This window comes from Ursus arctos, unplaced genomic scaffold, assembly GCF_023065955.2.
Source record: "Ursus arctos isolate Adak ecotype North America unplaced genomic scaffold, UrsArc2.0 scaffold_32, whole genome shotgun sequence".
Lineage (NCBI taxonomy): Eukaryota > Metazoa > Chordata > Mammalia > Carnivora > Ursidae > Ursus > Ursus arctos.
The window spans coordinates 1,650,381-1,667,723 of record NW_026623008.1 but is presented as its reverse complement, the minus strand read 5'-3'; the positions used below and the strand labels follow the sequence as shown (position 1 = coordinate 1,667,723).

General features: G+C 63.1%; 1 protein-coding gene across 3 annotated transcripts in view; it reads right to left on the bottom strand.

Moving 5' to 3' along the window:
- PRDM16 (PR/SET domain 16) overlaps positions 1-15,662 on the bottom strand; it is a 310,231-nt gene extending 294,569 nt beyond the window's left edge. For all 3 annotated transcript variants that reach the window (XM_057305269.1, XM_057305270.1, XM_026520018.4), the window contains exon 1: positions 15,387-15,662. In XM_057305269.1, the coding sequence (XP_057161252.1) occupies positions 15,387-15,423 (37 nt within the window). In that variant the 5' untranslated portion in view covers positions 15,424-15,662. The remainder of the gene's footprint in view (positions 1-15,386) is intronic.
- Between the last annotated feature and the right edge of the window lie 1,681 nt (positions 15,663-17,343).

The following is a 17,343-nucleotide window of genomic DNA, read 5'->3' as shown; positions in this document are numbered from 1 at the left end:
CCCCCAGCATTCCACGCCTCCCAGGGGGGCAGATAATCCCACAAAGGGCCTCATGCCAGAGTCCCCTTGCTTTCTCCAGTGCTGAGAGCTTTGACTCTGTCAGCACTGGTTCGCGGGAATCTCCTTACTGGGCCCCAGGGTTCAGATCAAATGTCCCTTTGAAAGGGCCAGAGGGGACGCTGTGCCCCTTCTCCTGCGTCTGCGTGACACTAGATCCAGCCCGTCCCGTGGTGCTTTTGGAGGCCACCCCCTGCCCCACCTAGAGGGACGGGCCCCCGACACCCCAGGGCCCTCAAGGGCCACTGTCCCCGACGAGGGAGGAGGGAAAGGCCTGTCCCCTGGCCCAGCAGGTGCCAAGACCCTTTCTCCTCCAGGTGCCCACGGGCTAGAGCTTGGACTCGGCTGTCCCAGCCTCCCTCTCCTCTTGTTTTGGGGCCAGGAAACCCAGCGACAGCTCCCTGGAGAAGGATCCCTTCACCCACCAAAAATGTGCTCTGCTCTGATGTCTACATACGAATCTGCTGAATTGCCTGAGACTAGCCCAGAGTCGGGTTCATGTAGCCACGTGTGTGTATGTGTACACACAGCAGTCTTCACGTGTGTGCACGCATGTCCACGCATGTGTTACACATATACGCACGGCATTGAGTAAGTTGTCTCAGTGTGTGCCTGTGCGTGGGTCTGTTTGTGTGCACGTGTGAGCATGCCTACATACACATATGTGTGCCCATGTAAGCATGCCTACATACACATATTGTGCACGTATGAGCATGCCTACACATATGCACGTGTGCAAGCGTGAGCATGCCTACGTGTGCATACATGTGATCACGTGTGAACATGCTTACACATATGTGTGCACGCGTGAGCATGCCTACACACATACATGTGCACACGTGAACATGCCTACATGTGCATACACATGAGCACTGTGAGCACGCCTACACACATACATGTGCACACGTGAGCATGCCTACACATACCTGTGCACGTGTGAGCATGCCTGCACACATATACATGTGCACACATGAGCATGCCTACACACATACGTGTGCACACATGAGCATGCCTACATGTGCATAATGTGTGCACGTGTGCGCGTGTGCACTGTTGGGGGTGCGTTCCTACGGACGCGTGTGCACGTATGTGCATGGCAGTGCCTACACGAACCGATTACAGGAAAGCCCCACTGTCCCACGGACCCTGAGCAAGTCCTAAACTCGACCCTCTGCGTGTGCACACTCACTCCCAGAAGTCAGAACGTCAGCCAGACAACGGCAGAGGGAGGAGAAACAGCTTCCCCTCTTCTAGGTTTGGCACCTGCTGCTCAGTACCCCCAAATCCTCTGACACAAAGCTAAACAAAAGACCCCAGAAGACAGAATTCAGACTCTAACCTCCGCTCTGGCTGGTGCTGTGTCCTGGGTCCCACAGGGCGGCTCACCACGGTCCCCGGCTCTTCTTCTCCTGGAAGCTTGGAGGACAGAGTCCCCAAATCCAGTGAAGACACTGACAGCACAGCGGCCCGAGGCCCCCTGACAATCTCCAACCATCCCCACAACAGTGGGCCCAGCGCCTCCAGCCAGGACCGTGCGGGCCTGCAGGGCCGCCTGACCCGTATGTCTCTGCTTCATTCACTTCCCATCATCACATCATTTCAGACGAGCTTCTCAATCTGCAGGCCTCCCCCAGAGCCCCCCTGGCGAGACCCCTCTGCCCCACACACGCCCACACAGACCTGCCAGGTGCAAGAAAGTTCCAGAAACCCAAAACAGCTGCTGACAAAGATAGCCTGGACCCTGCAGACATCATAGCAATAATACCACATTCACGTGCCTTTGGCCTTTCGCCCCACGTCCCACCCGAGCCGGTCATAGCTGTCGGGCAAGGGGCCACCGGGAGCATCCTGCCCTGGAGAGGAGAAAAGGGGTGTGAGGCTGGCCCCCATCGGACACATGGATGGAGTTGCATCCTTCCAACCAGGCCGGCCCTTTTCGGGCTGAGAAGGGACAGACGCAGAGCTGGCCATCCACGTCTGCCTCGCCTGATCTAGACAAACACCCCCAGTATGGCAAGGCAGGCCCAAGGTGTCGGGGAAGGAGGGCAAGGGGCACTGGCTGCTGGTCCCTGCTCTGTCCTGACCCAGCAGAGATGGCATAGGTCGGGGAGCCCAGGAGTTGACCTGCAGGGACAAAGGCACCATGATTGTGACCATTGTGTGTCCCCCGGTCCAGCCCTGGTAAGGACGAACAATGCTGCCTTGGGGTCCCCACCTCTGCTTCTCTAAAGCTAAACTCTCCCTCGGCCAGGGCTTCCTTGCGCAGACGGTCCTTGGAGCCTAGCAGGTTGGGGTCCGGTCACCTTTGGGGTTTCTGCTTATCAGCAGCTGTCCGTCTCTCTCAGCCTGAGCCAAGGGTGACTGCAGATGGAGGGTCAGGCTGACCGAGAGCTGCTCTTGCGGGACCTCAGGGGGGCCTGCTCACTCCTGAAGACTGCAAAGGGCGGGGGGGTCTCCCCTGGGGCACCCCCTGAGACCATCCTGACCACCTTCCCTTTGCTGGGGGCACAGCCCCACCCCCCGGGGACAGCAGCACTCGGCCAGCAGGTGGCCCATGAAGCCCCTCGGCTTCGTCCAAGGTCAATGAAGACGATGGAGCCGCTTCTCCCGTTAGGAATTCGGGAAGTGAAGACCAAGGGCCGACTCTGAGGCCTGGGGCTGGTGGCCCTCTGACTGAAGAACCTCGAGAACAAGCAGGCCCGGCCTCCCACCTGAGGGGTGCAGGGGTGATGCTCATGGGGTGGTCCCCATCCATCGCCCCCGCCCTGGCTGCTGGCCCAATCTGAGGACCTCTGCCTCTGGACCGGGCAGGGAGGGGATGGCTCGGCTTGGCTTGGCTTTTACAGACCAGTGAGTGTCAGGGGCTTGGAGGGGAGACGTCATCGTGGCCCCCAGGTGGCCCTCCCAGGCACCCTGTGGCCAGACTGTGCCCCTTTGCCGGTGACCACCGCCCAGTGACGGTCGAGCCTGCTTCCCCAGGAGGTTCGGCTCTGGCGCGGAGGTCCCGATGTCCTGCAGAGCCCACTGCCGGCCTCCCAGAGCCGCCTGCGGCCCACTACCCGCCCCCCTCCCAGCCACAGGCCCCGCACAGGAGGCCAAGGATTATTCTATGGCCGGTGAATAAAGAATCGTGGTTCTTTGTCAGAAAAGGCACAGCCGCATTCCTCCCTGCCCCGGCCCTCTCCCGCACGGTGCCAAGCGGAGTCTGGGGGTCAAGGAGGGGCCCCCAGGGGCAGACAGGACCCTGCCACAGAGCTGGCCTTCTCCCCCTCATGGCCATGGCCCCTCCCCTCCAACGAGGGTAGTCTGTCAGCCTCGGGAGGCAACCTAAAACCCCGGCTAGGGAGCACTTGGGTTACAGCAAAGAAGGACCCCTGTGCGGGCTGCCAGCTGTGGGGGCCGGGGGGCGGCCGGGACGGGCCTTGGACCAAGTCCGCTGCCGTAATTAGCAGATGAAATTCAACAACAAACAGCTTGAGCGGCTTTATCTAACCTGCGTAGGTAAGATTAACACCTTCGATGGAGAGAAAGTTAAGACTCCGGGGCCTCTGCTCTGCAGTTCTGACTCGCAGCCGAGAAACGAGAGCCCCTCTTGGGCCGGCGCTCTGCCCCCGGGGTTCCGAGGACTTGCTTCCAGCGGCCTGTGTAGTCCTTTTGTTCGGCAGTGAACGTGCAGCCGCCAAACCGCACCGTTGCCCGTCACGCGCACACGCACCGGCCCCCGACCGCGGCTGGGAGCTCCCCGAGTCGGGACGGGGGCCCCCATGGCACCGGCTCGCTCTCAGAGACGCCAGGTCTCCACGGGCTCGGTGGAGACCCGCAAAGTCTCCCCTCGTCCCCGATTGACTTGTTGCTGCTCAGATTCCATTGGGCCGGAAGAAGACGTCAAATGCGCTCCTCCGAACAGAAATCCGCGACAAGTCCTCCTGGGGGGAAAGAGAGCCGGCCGTGCCGAGGCTCAGGGCCCGTGCCCGCGCCCCGCGTGTGAAAGCACGGACCGGGGCAGGCCCCGCGTGTGAAAGCACAGACTGGGGCAGAGTCGCAGACGAACTTCGGGAGGTCTGCGGACAGCACCCAGCACAGCTCGGTGGCCTCAGCTCTAGAGGAACGTCAAATCACTTCCAGGGAAAAATCGATCTCTCTCTGACAGCTTTTCCTCCTGCTAACGTGATAAATAAATAATTAGCCATGTTGCCGGGCTGTTCCATTAAAGTAAAGGAGGGCTGGATGGGCCGAGATGGAGAACCCGGTCGGGAAGACAGAGTCCGGCTGGAGCCCCCACGTCTTACAGCACCATTTGTATTCTGTCAGTCACTGGCTCTACGCTCAGCCCGAGCTGGGAACTGAATACCCTATTCAGAGAGGTACTCACAGGCGTGTTATTGCAATTTAATATTTTCGCACACAGACACATCATTATCTTGGAACCTGACACTGCGGCATAATTCTGTCATTTTTCAAGAGGCCCTAATTTTTCTCAATGTGAGCGCTAGGGCCCAGGATTATCCAAACAGCTCCCTCTCCCCTTTGTTTCTTCCGGGGGGTTATAAACGTGCAGGGAAGTGCGTGCAGATTGCCTGCTCTCCACCTTTGAACTTCTCTGTTGCCTTCTCCCACAACAGCCAGCTGCAGACGGCTCTGGGCCCCGTGGCCCCGCGGCCACGGTTCCAGACACCGCGAAGAAGCAAGCAGTGTGGGGGGCTCCGTGCAAAGCACAAGTGGGCCAGGACGGGACAGCAAAAAGCAGAGCCTGAGGGTAAGTCTCACGCAGACATCGGCCCCACGCTCGCATGCAGGTGCACAGCTGCACATGCGTGGACGGGTCTGCACACCCTGAGACCATCCCCGCACAGAGGCAGGATGAAGGGGCTGTGCCAGGGGCCGTGTCTGCCTTGAGCCGCAGCGGCTCCGGCCCACAGAAACGCCCCCCCCCCCCCCCCCCCCCGGTTTTCAGGCGGCTCAAGAATGCACTGGCTTTCCCAGGAATAAGAGCTGGGAGAAGTTTGCAAGGGAGGCCAGCTCCCCCCGGGAAGCAGCTTGGAATGAGCAGGTGGCAGCCTAGAGGACGCTGGCCCAGCCTGGTGGACACGCCGCGCCCCGTGCCGGGTGCCACGGCCTAGAGCGGCTCCGTACAAGCTGACCTTACACACGTTCTTACAAGCTCCCCTCCGAGAGGGACCCGGGGCCTTTCAGCAGCATTGTGCCCTCCCCCCACCAAAGCCCCAGAAGTAGGGCCCAGGACCCCTCGAGATTTGACCCTGATGACCCCCTCATGCTCGGGGTGGGCCAGCAGGGGTGACCAACAGCCACTGCTGAAGGGGGGCCTGAAACAGTCGTCGGGTCTGCACAAGCCCAAGATGCGGATTCCCAACCCAGTAAAGACCTGAGCACGTCGCTTCCCGGCACTGAGCGAGGAGCAGGGCTGCCCGGCAAAAACAGGCATGCTGGGAAGTGGCCCGAGTCTGGACCTTCGCCTGACCTGCCGGAGGAGCGTCATCAGACGGCCCTGCGTGCCGGGGGGGCAGAGGCTCTGCAGCAGGAGGGAGGAGGCGCGGGGGGCACACGAGGGTCGACACCCCGCACTTGCCCGGGGCCAGCCGGGCTCTCCCGTGGCCACCGTTTGGGCTCCTCCGGTGAGCATAATTTCCGGTCTTTGTTTAAGTGTTTTATGGACCGATGTGGCCCGGCCTCTCTGAAGAGGCTGTTACAGCCCATTGAGCAGATACAAATGTCTGAGCGCTTTTAAATGCAGGCCCCTTTCCCTCGGAGACGCAACCAGAAGGAGCGATGGGAGTCTATTATGTAAATCCATATTCCAGCGTAATATTGACTGCTAGCTTCTGAATATAGACACGGGGATTAAACTGTGTCACAGGAAAGAGCTCCCAGCCACAGCGAGTCCCCATTCATCACGCGTCGACCCGGGCGTTTTATCCCCGTGCCGAAGTGTCGGAGATGCCCAGCCTGCCCTAGGTGCCAGAGACGCGCACACGCCTCAAGGGAGCCACTGAATGCAAAACACAGACCCACCGAAGCAGACAAACGGGCAAAGCTCCTCTCCAAGCATCCCTCCCTCTCGCCCCCACTTCTGGCCTGTCTACTTTGAAATAGACCCGCTCGCTGGCGGTCCAGCCACCCCCCCAGCACTGACGCAAGGCCAGAGATGCCCAAGAGGGGGTTGCCCCCCAGAAGCGGTGGGGACAGCCCGTTGGTCTGATCTGGCTTTCTCCTCAAACGGCTTGGACACGGAAGTTCAGACCGCAGGGCAAGGACCTGTGGCCCCCAGACTCGTCACGCTGCCCCGAGTGTGATGACGTGACCACGCCCATCTCTGGGGGGCCGGCCCACAGCTGGGCAGCCGTGGGGGGCCCTCAGGCATGTCTCAGAGCCCTGCACACAGTAGGCCCAAGGACAGCATGCTCCGCTCCAGGGCCAGGAAGGAACGGACAGATGGCTCGGAGCCCCCAAAACAAACAGAAGACCCTGACCCCTCCAGGAGCTGGGGAGCCTCTGAGGAGAGAAGAGCTGGCAGATGCCAAGAGCCGAAGGATGGAGAAGGGACGGGGAGGCAGCGGGAGGGAGCGACTGGCCTCGGTGCTGGCTAGCATCTGGCTGCAGGTCAGAGGGGCCGAATCAGACCCAGGCACCTGCGCTGCTCGGTCTGAAAATAAAGCCACGAGCTAAGGACCCGTGTGTGTGTTTTACTCCACGACTACGCCGTGCACAGCGAGAGCCCGCAGAGCCCTTTGCGGGAGCAGGCAGACCGGCTGAGCCGGAGGGCTTCACGGAGGCCGGGGCGCACAGAGCAGCAGCGCGTGGGGGGGCCGCACCCTCGGGCGGGCGGGCACATACCTGCAGGCCTGCACGCTCTCCCTATGCACCCCCCGACCCCAGGTGAGTCCAGGGAGGCTCTGGAGGCTGAGGCCAGCATAGCATTTCCCCAAGCAGACCAAGGGGGTAAACCCCAAACTCACTGCCTGCCTGAAGGGAGTGGGAATTCTGCCTCTCCCCCACCCGGCCCCAGAACCCCACCAGACATCATGCTGCACCCTTCCAGAACCTTCCACGCAGCATGCCTGCTGGACGCTGGGGGGGGGCGAGTAAAATCAGATGCACGTGGGTATTTGGGGTGGTGGTGGGAGGGCGAGCACTCAGGGAAAAGGCAGTAAGAGGAGCCGATCTGGTGGCAGCAGGTGGGATGTGGGATCCAGGAGTGGGGCACACGCAGTAGGAAGCCAGAGTGAAGGGGGTGCTGGGGCTCTGGGCCCAGGGACAGGCCTGTCCCACAGGAGGCCTTGAGAGCAGCACCCAGGGCTGGGGCTTGCTCTCTGCACGAAGCGTTCGGCTTTGTTTTTCCCTCTAAAGTAGGAAAGTAGACAAAGCCAGTTATGTCTCGACTCGGCAGCACGTTGAATGGAAAGCAAACCACAGTCTTGAGGGCCTACCCTGGACATATGGAGTCAGGGCTGTGGGGAGACCCAGCGCCACCGGCCACACTCCTGAGGAGCAGGCAGGGCCTTCAGACCTAAGGACGCGGTGACCGTGACTGTGTCCCCCTCGATGCCCCACCATCACCCGGATTGGAATCCACTGGAGAATATAAACCTGTTGCAGGAGGAGATCAAATCTGTGTAAACCCATCCGGGTGAGTCGGGAGGCCGAGGGGCAGGGCTAGGGGTTAGCCCTTAGTACGGCCAGAAGTGCCCAGGTGCGTCTCCCGGAGGTCCCTAAGAATCCACCGGGGGACCTGGGAAGCCCTCATGTCTGCAGCAGTCTGGTCCCCACCTCAAACCAAGCTGACTGGGGCCTCTTCCTCCTCTTAAGCCCCACGGTGCTACCTGGGTGGGAGGGAACAAACACTCTGGAAGAAGCCCAGGGCCAGGCTGAGCCCAAGCGTCTCTGCCCGTTGGCAGCCATACGCCTTCCCTGTCCACCTCCACGCTGGGAAGAGCCAGCACCCACCCGGCAGGGGCCTCAGGTCACCTCGAAGTGCACAGGAGGGCCAGGAGCCATCCGAGGAGCCCTGGGGTTCTCCCAGCACCCCGCTCCCAGATCCACATGGCCACGGGAGGGAGGGAGGAGAGAGCACCTGCCATCACCTGCCTCGCAGGCAGAGTCCCTGGCTCGGGCTGGGCCAGACTCCTGGGAGAGCGCTGCTCCCTCACGCCCCTCCCCTCTGCACCTTGAGGGGTGCGGACTGAAGGCACCCGGAAGCGTGCTGTCACGAAAAGCAGCGTGAGTCCCGGGAATTTGCAGAGAACCCTCAGGTCGGGTTCAGAAACAAGTGTATGCGGGGGGGGGGGGGGGGGTTACCGGCTCTCTCCCTTCCTGAGCACGGGTTGGGGGGGGCAAGCAGAGCAAACGCTGTGCCTCACTTTCCCAAGTTTGAGTGGGGAACTCGGGCCCTGGGATGCTTTCCTCCCAGGCCAGTGAAGCCCTAAAACCCGTCTGCTTCTGGATTCCTCCGCCCACCACGGGTAGGGGGGTGCTGGGGGGGAAGGCTCTGCGGCATCAGCCTCTGGTCTCCCCTCCGGCCCCAGGCCTCTTTCAGATGAGTCTGGTGCTACACCACGTAGTTCACCTGGAGACCAAGACGGGGCCAGACCGGAATAAAAAGGTGCTTCATGTTATGGCGTTTGCTTAAGGACAGGGTCCCCTGGCTCCACCCTGGAAGACGCGTATTGGGGTTGGAAATGGCTCAGACATCAGTATGTAAAATGGGCACGGGAAACGCAGAGCCCAATTCAGAGGAGGTAAAATATTCACCAGGACCCAGCCATGTTTTAAAATGATTATAAATTATTTTAACAGTGCATTTGCAAAGGGTTATAAAAACAGCCATAATATATTTTTTTCCTTAGATTCTAGAATTACCAGTGTGACAGCTAATGCAATAATGATTTGTTTCAAATGCCAGTGTTTAAGCTGTATAAAGCTGATTTTATACATTTTTCCAGTAGGCCGCATTGTAGTTAATGAAATTAAACACACCAATCGCATTTGTCCCCAGGGGACGAGGAACTGAACACACCACTGGTTTATTTTTTTATTAAAATAAATTGCAGCCAGCAAGATGGACTAATTGCATACAGAATTGAAAAAGAAACATTCCATTGATATAATTAAGCCAATTTTCATGGACAGAAATAGTTATAGTGGATATAAAATAAGCAAAGCCTTCACCAGAATCTGACTTCCCTCCTTTTTTGCACAGAATGTTAACTATTAAACAAATATGTATCTCGGAGCCGAGGCACCGCTCTCTGTGAGCTCCAGGGCATTGTTCCTGAGTCTCGGGAGAGGCCGGCCAGGCGGGCCAGCCAAGGATTTGATGGCAGAAACCCCAAGAGAGAGAGTGGTAGGGCAGGAAGAGGCCCTCCCCATCGCCCTGGGGCCCACAAGGGCTCAGGAGCACTGGCCAGCCTGGAGGGAGTACCGCAGCCCTGGCGGGAGCCAGCAAGGTGCCCAGGATTAAGGAACAGCGGCAGATTCAGGGCGGGACCGGCAACTACAGCGGCGGTCTCCTTCCGCCCGGTGGCTCAGGTCCACACGGCAGCCGCCCCACCTCTCCCTGATTGCCTGGGGGGAGGGGCGGTGATTATTTCCCTTCAGATTTGGGGTTGCTGTGGGAGGGTAAGCAGGCAAGGCCATACATCTCCTGCCTTTGGTCAGGCAAAAGGCAGTACATGGGGGGGGGTGCAGGCGAGGCTGACCCTGGTCCACACTTGAGCCATTCTGCACCTGCCCTTGGCAGAGGACACCCAGAGCCAAGGGCTGGGGCTGGAAATGCCCGGGGCAAAGCGTGCTGCCCCGCCTGGGGAGGGAGAGCAGCAGGAGAGCCCAGACCCCAGCAAAGAACACCCAGTCTGGGGGAGGCTGAGGACACAGTTCGCTGGTTGCATTCACAAGCTGTAGGGACACTGATGTCTTACTTGCTATTGAAAACCAGACCTGTTTCAAGCTAAGCACTGTCCTTGGGAAAATGCTTAAACCTTGACATATAAAAAAAGAAAATCCTATGGAATTAACTACAGCGTGCAGTGCCCTAAGGAAGGGGGCAGGGGAGGGTATGCGAAATAAAAAAGCCGGGAGCACTACTTAAGTGGCATTCAGTTTCATCCCTAACTTGCTGTGTGACCTCGAATGGGCGACTTGACCTCTCTGTGTTTGCGATTTTTTTTTACCCCTAAAAGTGGTGCCCACGAGGCCAAATTCCCTCTTCAAGGTCAATGAAGGGGAGTGGAGTCATTCTCAGTAAGTGGACCAAGTGTGTCTTTACAGGATCCTGGACCCCCCCCTCCTGTCTCCGGGAGGCTTGGGCAGTGACAGGGACAGGGGCAGCAGATAGGGCAGCAGCCCGTTCAGGCCCCTCGGAAGGCAGGTGCGCGGGGTAAATGCACAGAACCAATGCGCCACCTTGGGCAAAGCTGGGCCCTTGGAGGCATCCCAGGAAGAATGCAGGGTTGATCCTGCAAAGCCTGACCTCTACCTTGCGCTTCGGTTTCCATCCCCATCTTCCCCCCTCCCCACACCACCCTGACTTCGACCCAGGCTCCCGGAGCATTCTCTTGACTCTCTGTGCCCAGATCTGCTAAGCAACTGTGATGGGGACACGGGCCTGCCGCCCGCAGAGTCTGGGTCAGGGTCAAGAGTCGGGAGTTGGGAGCACGGAGCCCGCCCTTCTCCGTCCAGGAAACCAAGAGGCGGAGACCCTTGGGGCCCATTACGGCCCTGGAGGAGGAGGGGGGCGCTGCTCCCGCTGGCTGGGGTGGGGTGAAGGGCTCCGGGCCATAGGCACCACCTCGAACCGGCTGGGCTCCGTAGAGGGCAGGCAGCGCCTTTTGCGCCCGCGGTAGTTACTGGGACTTTGTACACGGAGAACAAGGGGCTGCAGCGATGTTGGCTCAGCCCGGGGTCCCCAGGCCCCCGGGCCGAGCCAGCCCGCACGGTCTGCAGCCCTGGGCAAGGGGCATCCGCGCGACCACCGCTGTGCCGCGCAGCAAGGCCCGGCTCCTCTGTCCCTTCGCCAAGTTTCCTTCCCGCAGGGGACAGTGCTCGGGGTGTCCCTTGTCCGCCTGCACCCGATACTCAAGCCGTAGCGTCCAAGACTTGTTACACGGGTTTGATTCAAAACCTGATAAATTGTCTTTAATGCTATTTGAAATTTTTAAACGAAATTATTCAAAAGATTTTTAATCCTGGATAATTTTTGTTGAAACTCTAATTATACATCACCTTAATTACCAGCCCCAGCCCCCCAAGGATCCCTAATTGCCTCCTAATTGAATAAAACAGGGGGCTAATCGAGCCTACAGCGGCCCGCGAGCTGGCGGCCTCCCCCTAGGGGCCCAGTGGGGGGAGCCTCCGGCTGGCCCCACCGCCAACACCCGGCCGCCCAACAGAAACGGCGGGTCCAGGTCCCTTGCCCCGTGCTGTGCCCAGAAGGGGAACTCAAGGGTCTAGGGAGCCACGGGGGCAGGGAGGGTCGGGCGGCCCAGCGCGCACCTGCTCCGTGCCAGCAGCCAACAGGAGGTGCAGGGTGGCCTGGTCGGTGTCCCGTGGTAGAGACCTTAGGGCACAACCAATGCCCTTCCCCTGGGAGCCCGCTCGGAGGTCAGCCCACCGACAGGACTTCGCATCCACCCCCGCCCACAGGCCTGGGCGCCCAGGCACACCCGCGGGGCCAATGGCGAAGCCAGAGCCCCGCAGGCACTCAGCGCACTGCCGCGGGGCACCTGGCCTTGGCCGCCAGCCCTGCACCCCGCCCCTCACCGCGGCCTCAGCGTTTTCGCCCGAAGCGGGGTGAGACGGTCGACTCCTGCCGGACATTTCCTGGCACTGCTGCCCTCCCAGGCGTCCAGACCAGAGGCTGCCGTCCTGGCTTGGGGGGAGAGAACTGGTGGAAGGGGCAGACGTCCCCTGGCGGGCGGGAGAAGGGCAGGGCCCCGCGAAGCGGAGCCGGGCTGGTTTCGGCTGGGGAGAAGGAACCGCCTAGGAGCGCAGCCTGCAGCGGGACTCCCTGCACCCTGTCACACACACACCTTCCTCGCACACATCACGCCTGAGGGCACCTACCAGACACACGAGTCCTCCCTGGAGCAGAGGTAGCAGCCCCCCACCTCCACCCCAGGCGCGAGGCGGCAGCTGTCCCGAGGACACTCTCCCCAGGCCTGGAATATGTCTTGTCTAGTTGTCGACCACGTCCATGGTGATCAGGTCTGGGGGGGCTGGAATGGGGGCCGGGGCTGGACGCTGTCTCTGGGAGCACATCCTCCCCTGCACAGGGCCCCCCAGCTGTGTGATGAGGAGGCCAGGAGGGCGTGTTGGCTGTGTTGACCCCCCCACCTGCCCACCTGGCTCACAACAGTGGCAGAGACACAGAGCTTTTGTTAGGCATTTTGTTTTGAAATGCGGCGCAGGGACAGCCCCGTTCCCCACAGGCCCTGCAGTGCCCTGGCCAGTGTGAGGGGACCCAGGACCTACCTGTCTTCCCTCTGCCCCCAGCTGCCTAGGCTCACGCTGACGAGGTGCTGAGCACCGCAGCGGCCTCTGCCTTCGGAAAGCTGGACTCGGAGCCCCCGGCGTGGGCCAGAGGCGCTGCCAGCTCAGTCAGCATGCAGGCCCAGCCCGGGAGACCCCCGGGAGTGGGGTCCTAGGAAACACAAACGAAATCACCGCCCCAGAGGCGCCCTCTGGGGCAGCCCTCAAGTTCGGACTCCGGGGGTGACACTCACTGACCAGGCTGCCCTTCTGGCCCAACACACAGCTTCATGCACAGCCCAGCCCAGCCCTGCAAACTGGCCCATAACCATGACCCATAACCTCCCCTTCTTCCCCAGCCCCTGACCCTGGCTTGGAGGGCGAGGTTCTCTCGGCAGCCCTGGGGCTGTCCTGCTGCCTCAGGTTCAGGTAATAGAGTCAGGTCCCCAGGGACGTCCACATCTGCTTAAAATATTGTCCAATGAAATGAAATTCCTCCGCAGATCCTGTGCTCTGTGTCAGGCAGGCAGCGTGGCCCGGGACTGGCCTGGGCCACCTTCTTGGGGACGGCTGGGGGTGGTTGTCCCAGCTGAGAGCGGTTTCCAGTGCGCGCTCAGGATGGGTTCAGTGGGGTCTGGGACTGACACGCTTGCTCTGCTCCTGCGTTTCCTCACCAAGGAGAAAGGGAGACCTGTGCTCTGCCCTACCCTCGGGTCTGGTGCTCTGGCCTCAGGGCAAGGCTGCAGGAGGCCGCCAGGCACCCATTCTAGGTCTTGAGAAGAACCGCCCAGGGCCACCTTCCCCACCTGTCCGGGTGGAGCAGACAGGGAGGGAGCTGAGGTCCAGACGGCTGGCCGCCGGGTGTGGGACGCTCCGCTCTTTCCCGGGCTGTGCTGGGGGCACTGAGCCGGCCTCTCCGTGCGGCGAAGGCCCAGCGAGAGCGCGGCACTTTCCCCCTTCTCGCTCCAGCTTCAGGCCCTTCCCCAGTGAGAGCCTGACCCGGGCAGCTTGCAGCCCAGGGCCGAGGCTCTGAGGAAGCCGCTGCGCTCACAGACAAGACCCGAACGTGCACAGGAACACCCACGCCCCGAGGCCCACGGGCACACAGGTAGCAGGCCCACAGCCCTGGCGCACCAGCCACAAAACACTGGGGCCTTGTTCGCACCAAGAGGGGCCAGAGGTCACGGGAGATGGAGGAGGCCGAGGCCCTGAGTCTGGGGCGGAGGAGACAAGCTGGAAAGGGGCACCTCAAGGAGGAGCCCACACAGCCGCGGGGGACTCCAGGGGCCTCCTGCAGAAGCGGGGAGCTGCTTTTCCCCGGTGCTTGGCTGCGGATGCATGGCCTACCACCGAGGGGCCGCTGTCCGGGGGAGCCGGGCCGACCCAACCAAGGGAGCAGAACTTCTTCGGAAAAGTGTCGGGAGTTTCTGGCCCACCAGGCTCACGCTTAGGGGCTCAGCCCTGGTGCGGTGAGGCTCGGCCGGGCAGGGTCAGGCGGAAGAGGAGCGGGCTGAACGGCCTGTTGGTCCGGCAGGGATCCCGAGGGGAGCGGGCCCGGCGCCCCTGCCGTGGGTGGGCGGGAGGCCCGCGGAGGAGCGGGCGACCAGAACGGGCGGCGCCGGCTCCTTTCCGCGCGGCACTCGCCGCTTCGCTGCAGCCGGGCCTCGGCCGGGCTTCGGGAGCCGCGCTCGCATGGCCGCGGCGCCGCCGCTCCCACCTGCCCTCTTCCCGGGCCGCGGTCCCGGGCCCGCGGGCCTCTCGGCCGATGGCGCCCGCGGTCGGAGAGCAGAGGGCGCGCGGGTGGCCCCGAGGCGCGGCGGCGGGTGGCGGGGCGGGCGGCGGGCGCACCGGGCCGGCGGCGAGGACCCGGCCGGCGGCGGGCTGGGCGCGCGGAGCTTGGGGCTCGGCCCGAGACGGAGCGAAAGAGAAAGTAAGACCGGGGACCGGGCAGCCTCGCCGGGGGCAGCTCTGTCCCCGCCGGGTCTCGAGGCTGTGCGGGCGACAAGGGGCAGGAGGGGCCGCGCGGGGCCGAGCGGGGCCGAGGGCGGCGGCGGCAGCGGGTCGGAAGGCGTCCGCGCGGGGACCCTCCCGCCGGAGGCGCCCGCGCCGGGGCTGCCCGAGTCACGGAGGAGCGCCCGCCGCCGCGCGGGGCACCGGTCGGGAATAAACTTCCCGACCACAGTTCCAAGCCCAGGAAAACGTCTCCATGTTGCTCCCCAAGTGGCCGAGGCTGTCCTGCCGCCGCCACCCCTGCCCCTGCGCCGGTGAAGCGGGGTGGACGCCGGCCCGCGCCCCCTCCTCCGCCCCCTCCCCGGCTCGGGGTCTCCCTCCTCTGCGCCCAGCTGGCGGACGCCAAAGGCGGTGCTCTAGCGCCCACTATTTCAAAAGCCCGGAATATGATTTGACCAGGACTGAGAGCCACTCCGAGAGAGAGAGGGAGAGAGCGAGCGAGGAGGAAAAAGTTGCTCTCCCCTTTCGTCAACTTTTCGCTAACTTTCGCTTTTCGCTCCCCTCCACCCCCAGCCCTCCCCCTCCGCCCCCCTCCCCGGCCCCCACCGCGCGCCTCGGGTTCCCGGGCCCGAGCGCCTGACACTGGGGGGGGGGAGGGGGTTCGCGAGGAGGGGGCCGGCGCCTTCGGGGAGCGCGCGGCCCGGGCGCCCCGAGCCTCTGCGCCGAGCCCGGCCGCCCCGGAGCGCGGGAGGCGGAGCAGCCCCCGGGCCGCGCGGCCGATCCGAGGGCCGGGAGCCCAAGGCGCGCCGGCCGCGCCCCGACGCGCACCCCTGGCCCGGGCGCCCCGGCCCCGCGGCCCGGACCCGGCGGCGCGGCGCGGCCGAGCGCGGGAGACTTACTTTTGGCTAGCTTCCTCGCCCTCGCCTTGGATCGCATGGTGTCGGCTCGCGGAATCTCTCTCCTCCTCCTTGAGTCCAGAAGCAGCTACACACTATCTTCATCTCCCCAGCATTGTCAGTTTGGACACCTTCGCACATGCGCACAGAGCACTCAATCTGACACCCCTCGCCGGGGCCAAAAAAACTTTGCAATGTATTCATCATCCTCATCGTCGCGCCGCCGTCGCCGCCGCCGCCTCGGCGCGGGATTGGGGGGCTCTCCTCGGCCTTCCCGGTCTTCATCTCACTTATCTCTTCCCCCCCCCGCCCCCTCTTCCCCCCTCCCCTTTTCAGCGCAGCTCGGAACTGGCCCTTTAAGAAAACATTCCGTGCTCGGCGCTCCCGCCCGGGGCCCGCACCCCGGACACTTTAAAAGGACCCAGGTGGCCCCGGAGGCGAGGTGACTATCCCCCCACCCTTCCCCTGCGCCGCGTCGCGCTGCTGCTCCCGCCCCAGCCCCGGCCGCAGGCGGAGTGGCGGCTGCGTCGGTCCTCGCGACTTCCTAGGATGGGGGGGACGCGCCGACAGTTCGGACGCGGGTCTGGCTGGGTTTGCTTCGTTTTACTGCATTTTATTACTAATTAAAAAGCTTTGCGTTCACCGTCGCCCCAGCCTGCTTTTCTCCCCGTCTCTCCCCGAGGCCCCCGCCCCGGCCCGCCATCGCCCGAGGGGGTGTCCCGGCCCGCGCGCCGAACCCGGCTCCTCCGAAGCCCCCTCCGGGCCCCGCCGCCCCCCTCGGGCCTGCCCGGCTCCCGCCCCTCCCCTTCGCCCCCACCCCAGCGCTGCTGCTCCGGGCTTCGCGGCTCAAAAACAACAGCGGTGGCGCCTCCAGCTCCGCGCTCCGCCGCAGCCCCGGCGGGCGGGTGAAACTCGGACCCGCCGCCCTCGGTCCGCGCGGAGCCGCGGAGAGCCGCGCACCGGGCTCCGGGGAGGCAGCGCGGGGGCCGCCGTCCGAACACCGGGCGCCCCAAACCTCGCCGCCCTAGGGGCGGGCCCGCGCCCTTCTGCCTCCGCGGGCCCCAGGTGAGTACCCGGCGGCGCGAGCCCCCGAGCTGGGCCACCTTCGGGGAAGGGGCCTCCCGCGGCCCAGGTGAGTCGCGGGCGGGAAGGCCGGCGGAGCAGGTGGCAGAGCGCGCGGGCGGGAGCCGATCGGCTGCTTCTGCCCCGCCGCCCTCCGACGCAGGGGGGTAGGCAGGATGTCCCGGCCAGGGGCCTGGTGCGGGCAGTGAGAATTCCTCATGCGAGTGTGTCTGGGATTCGAGAATGCAATGGGAGCGGAAGCAGGCACTGACCCGGGCCCTTCCTGATAACCAGGATTCTGCCAGGCTCCAGGACCTGAAGCTGGCCTAGAGTCAGCCTGAGGAGGGCAGAGGTCGAGCCTTTGGTGCGAGTCTCTGCTGCAGCGGGTGGGCTCTTGGCTGCGCCACTCCCCATTTGTTGTTCAGTGATCCCAGTAGTGCCTCCGCCGGGACCTGCGTCGGCACCGGAGCCCTTGCCGTAGGAGAGATGAACCGGTAAGGGCGGAAGGCTAACACTGAGACCCTGGGGTCCTGGCAGAGGCGATCGGGCTGTGGAGGGGTGCCTGAACTGCACAACCGATGCTACCCCAGAGGAGAGGCTCAACAGAGCAGGGCTTGGCAGGAGCCAGAGGCAGTGTTGCACTGGGCCTTCCCGCCTCCGCAGTTCACAGCTGCTTCCCTGGGTTGGAGCACAGACCGAGCTCCCGTGGTTTCAGGGGTGCCCAGCCTTGCGCCCTGCTTGCAGCCCCAGACAGAGAAGGCACTCTCTGCCCTGCTCTGTCTCTCAATGAGCTGAGCGCAGCGTCCACTCTTTCCGGCCCTAGGTGAGTGTTGACCACGGCGGCAGCACCAACAGGGGCGTTGGTACAGAGAACTGGGGCAGCTCACTCCCATTGCCT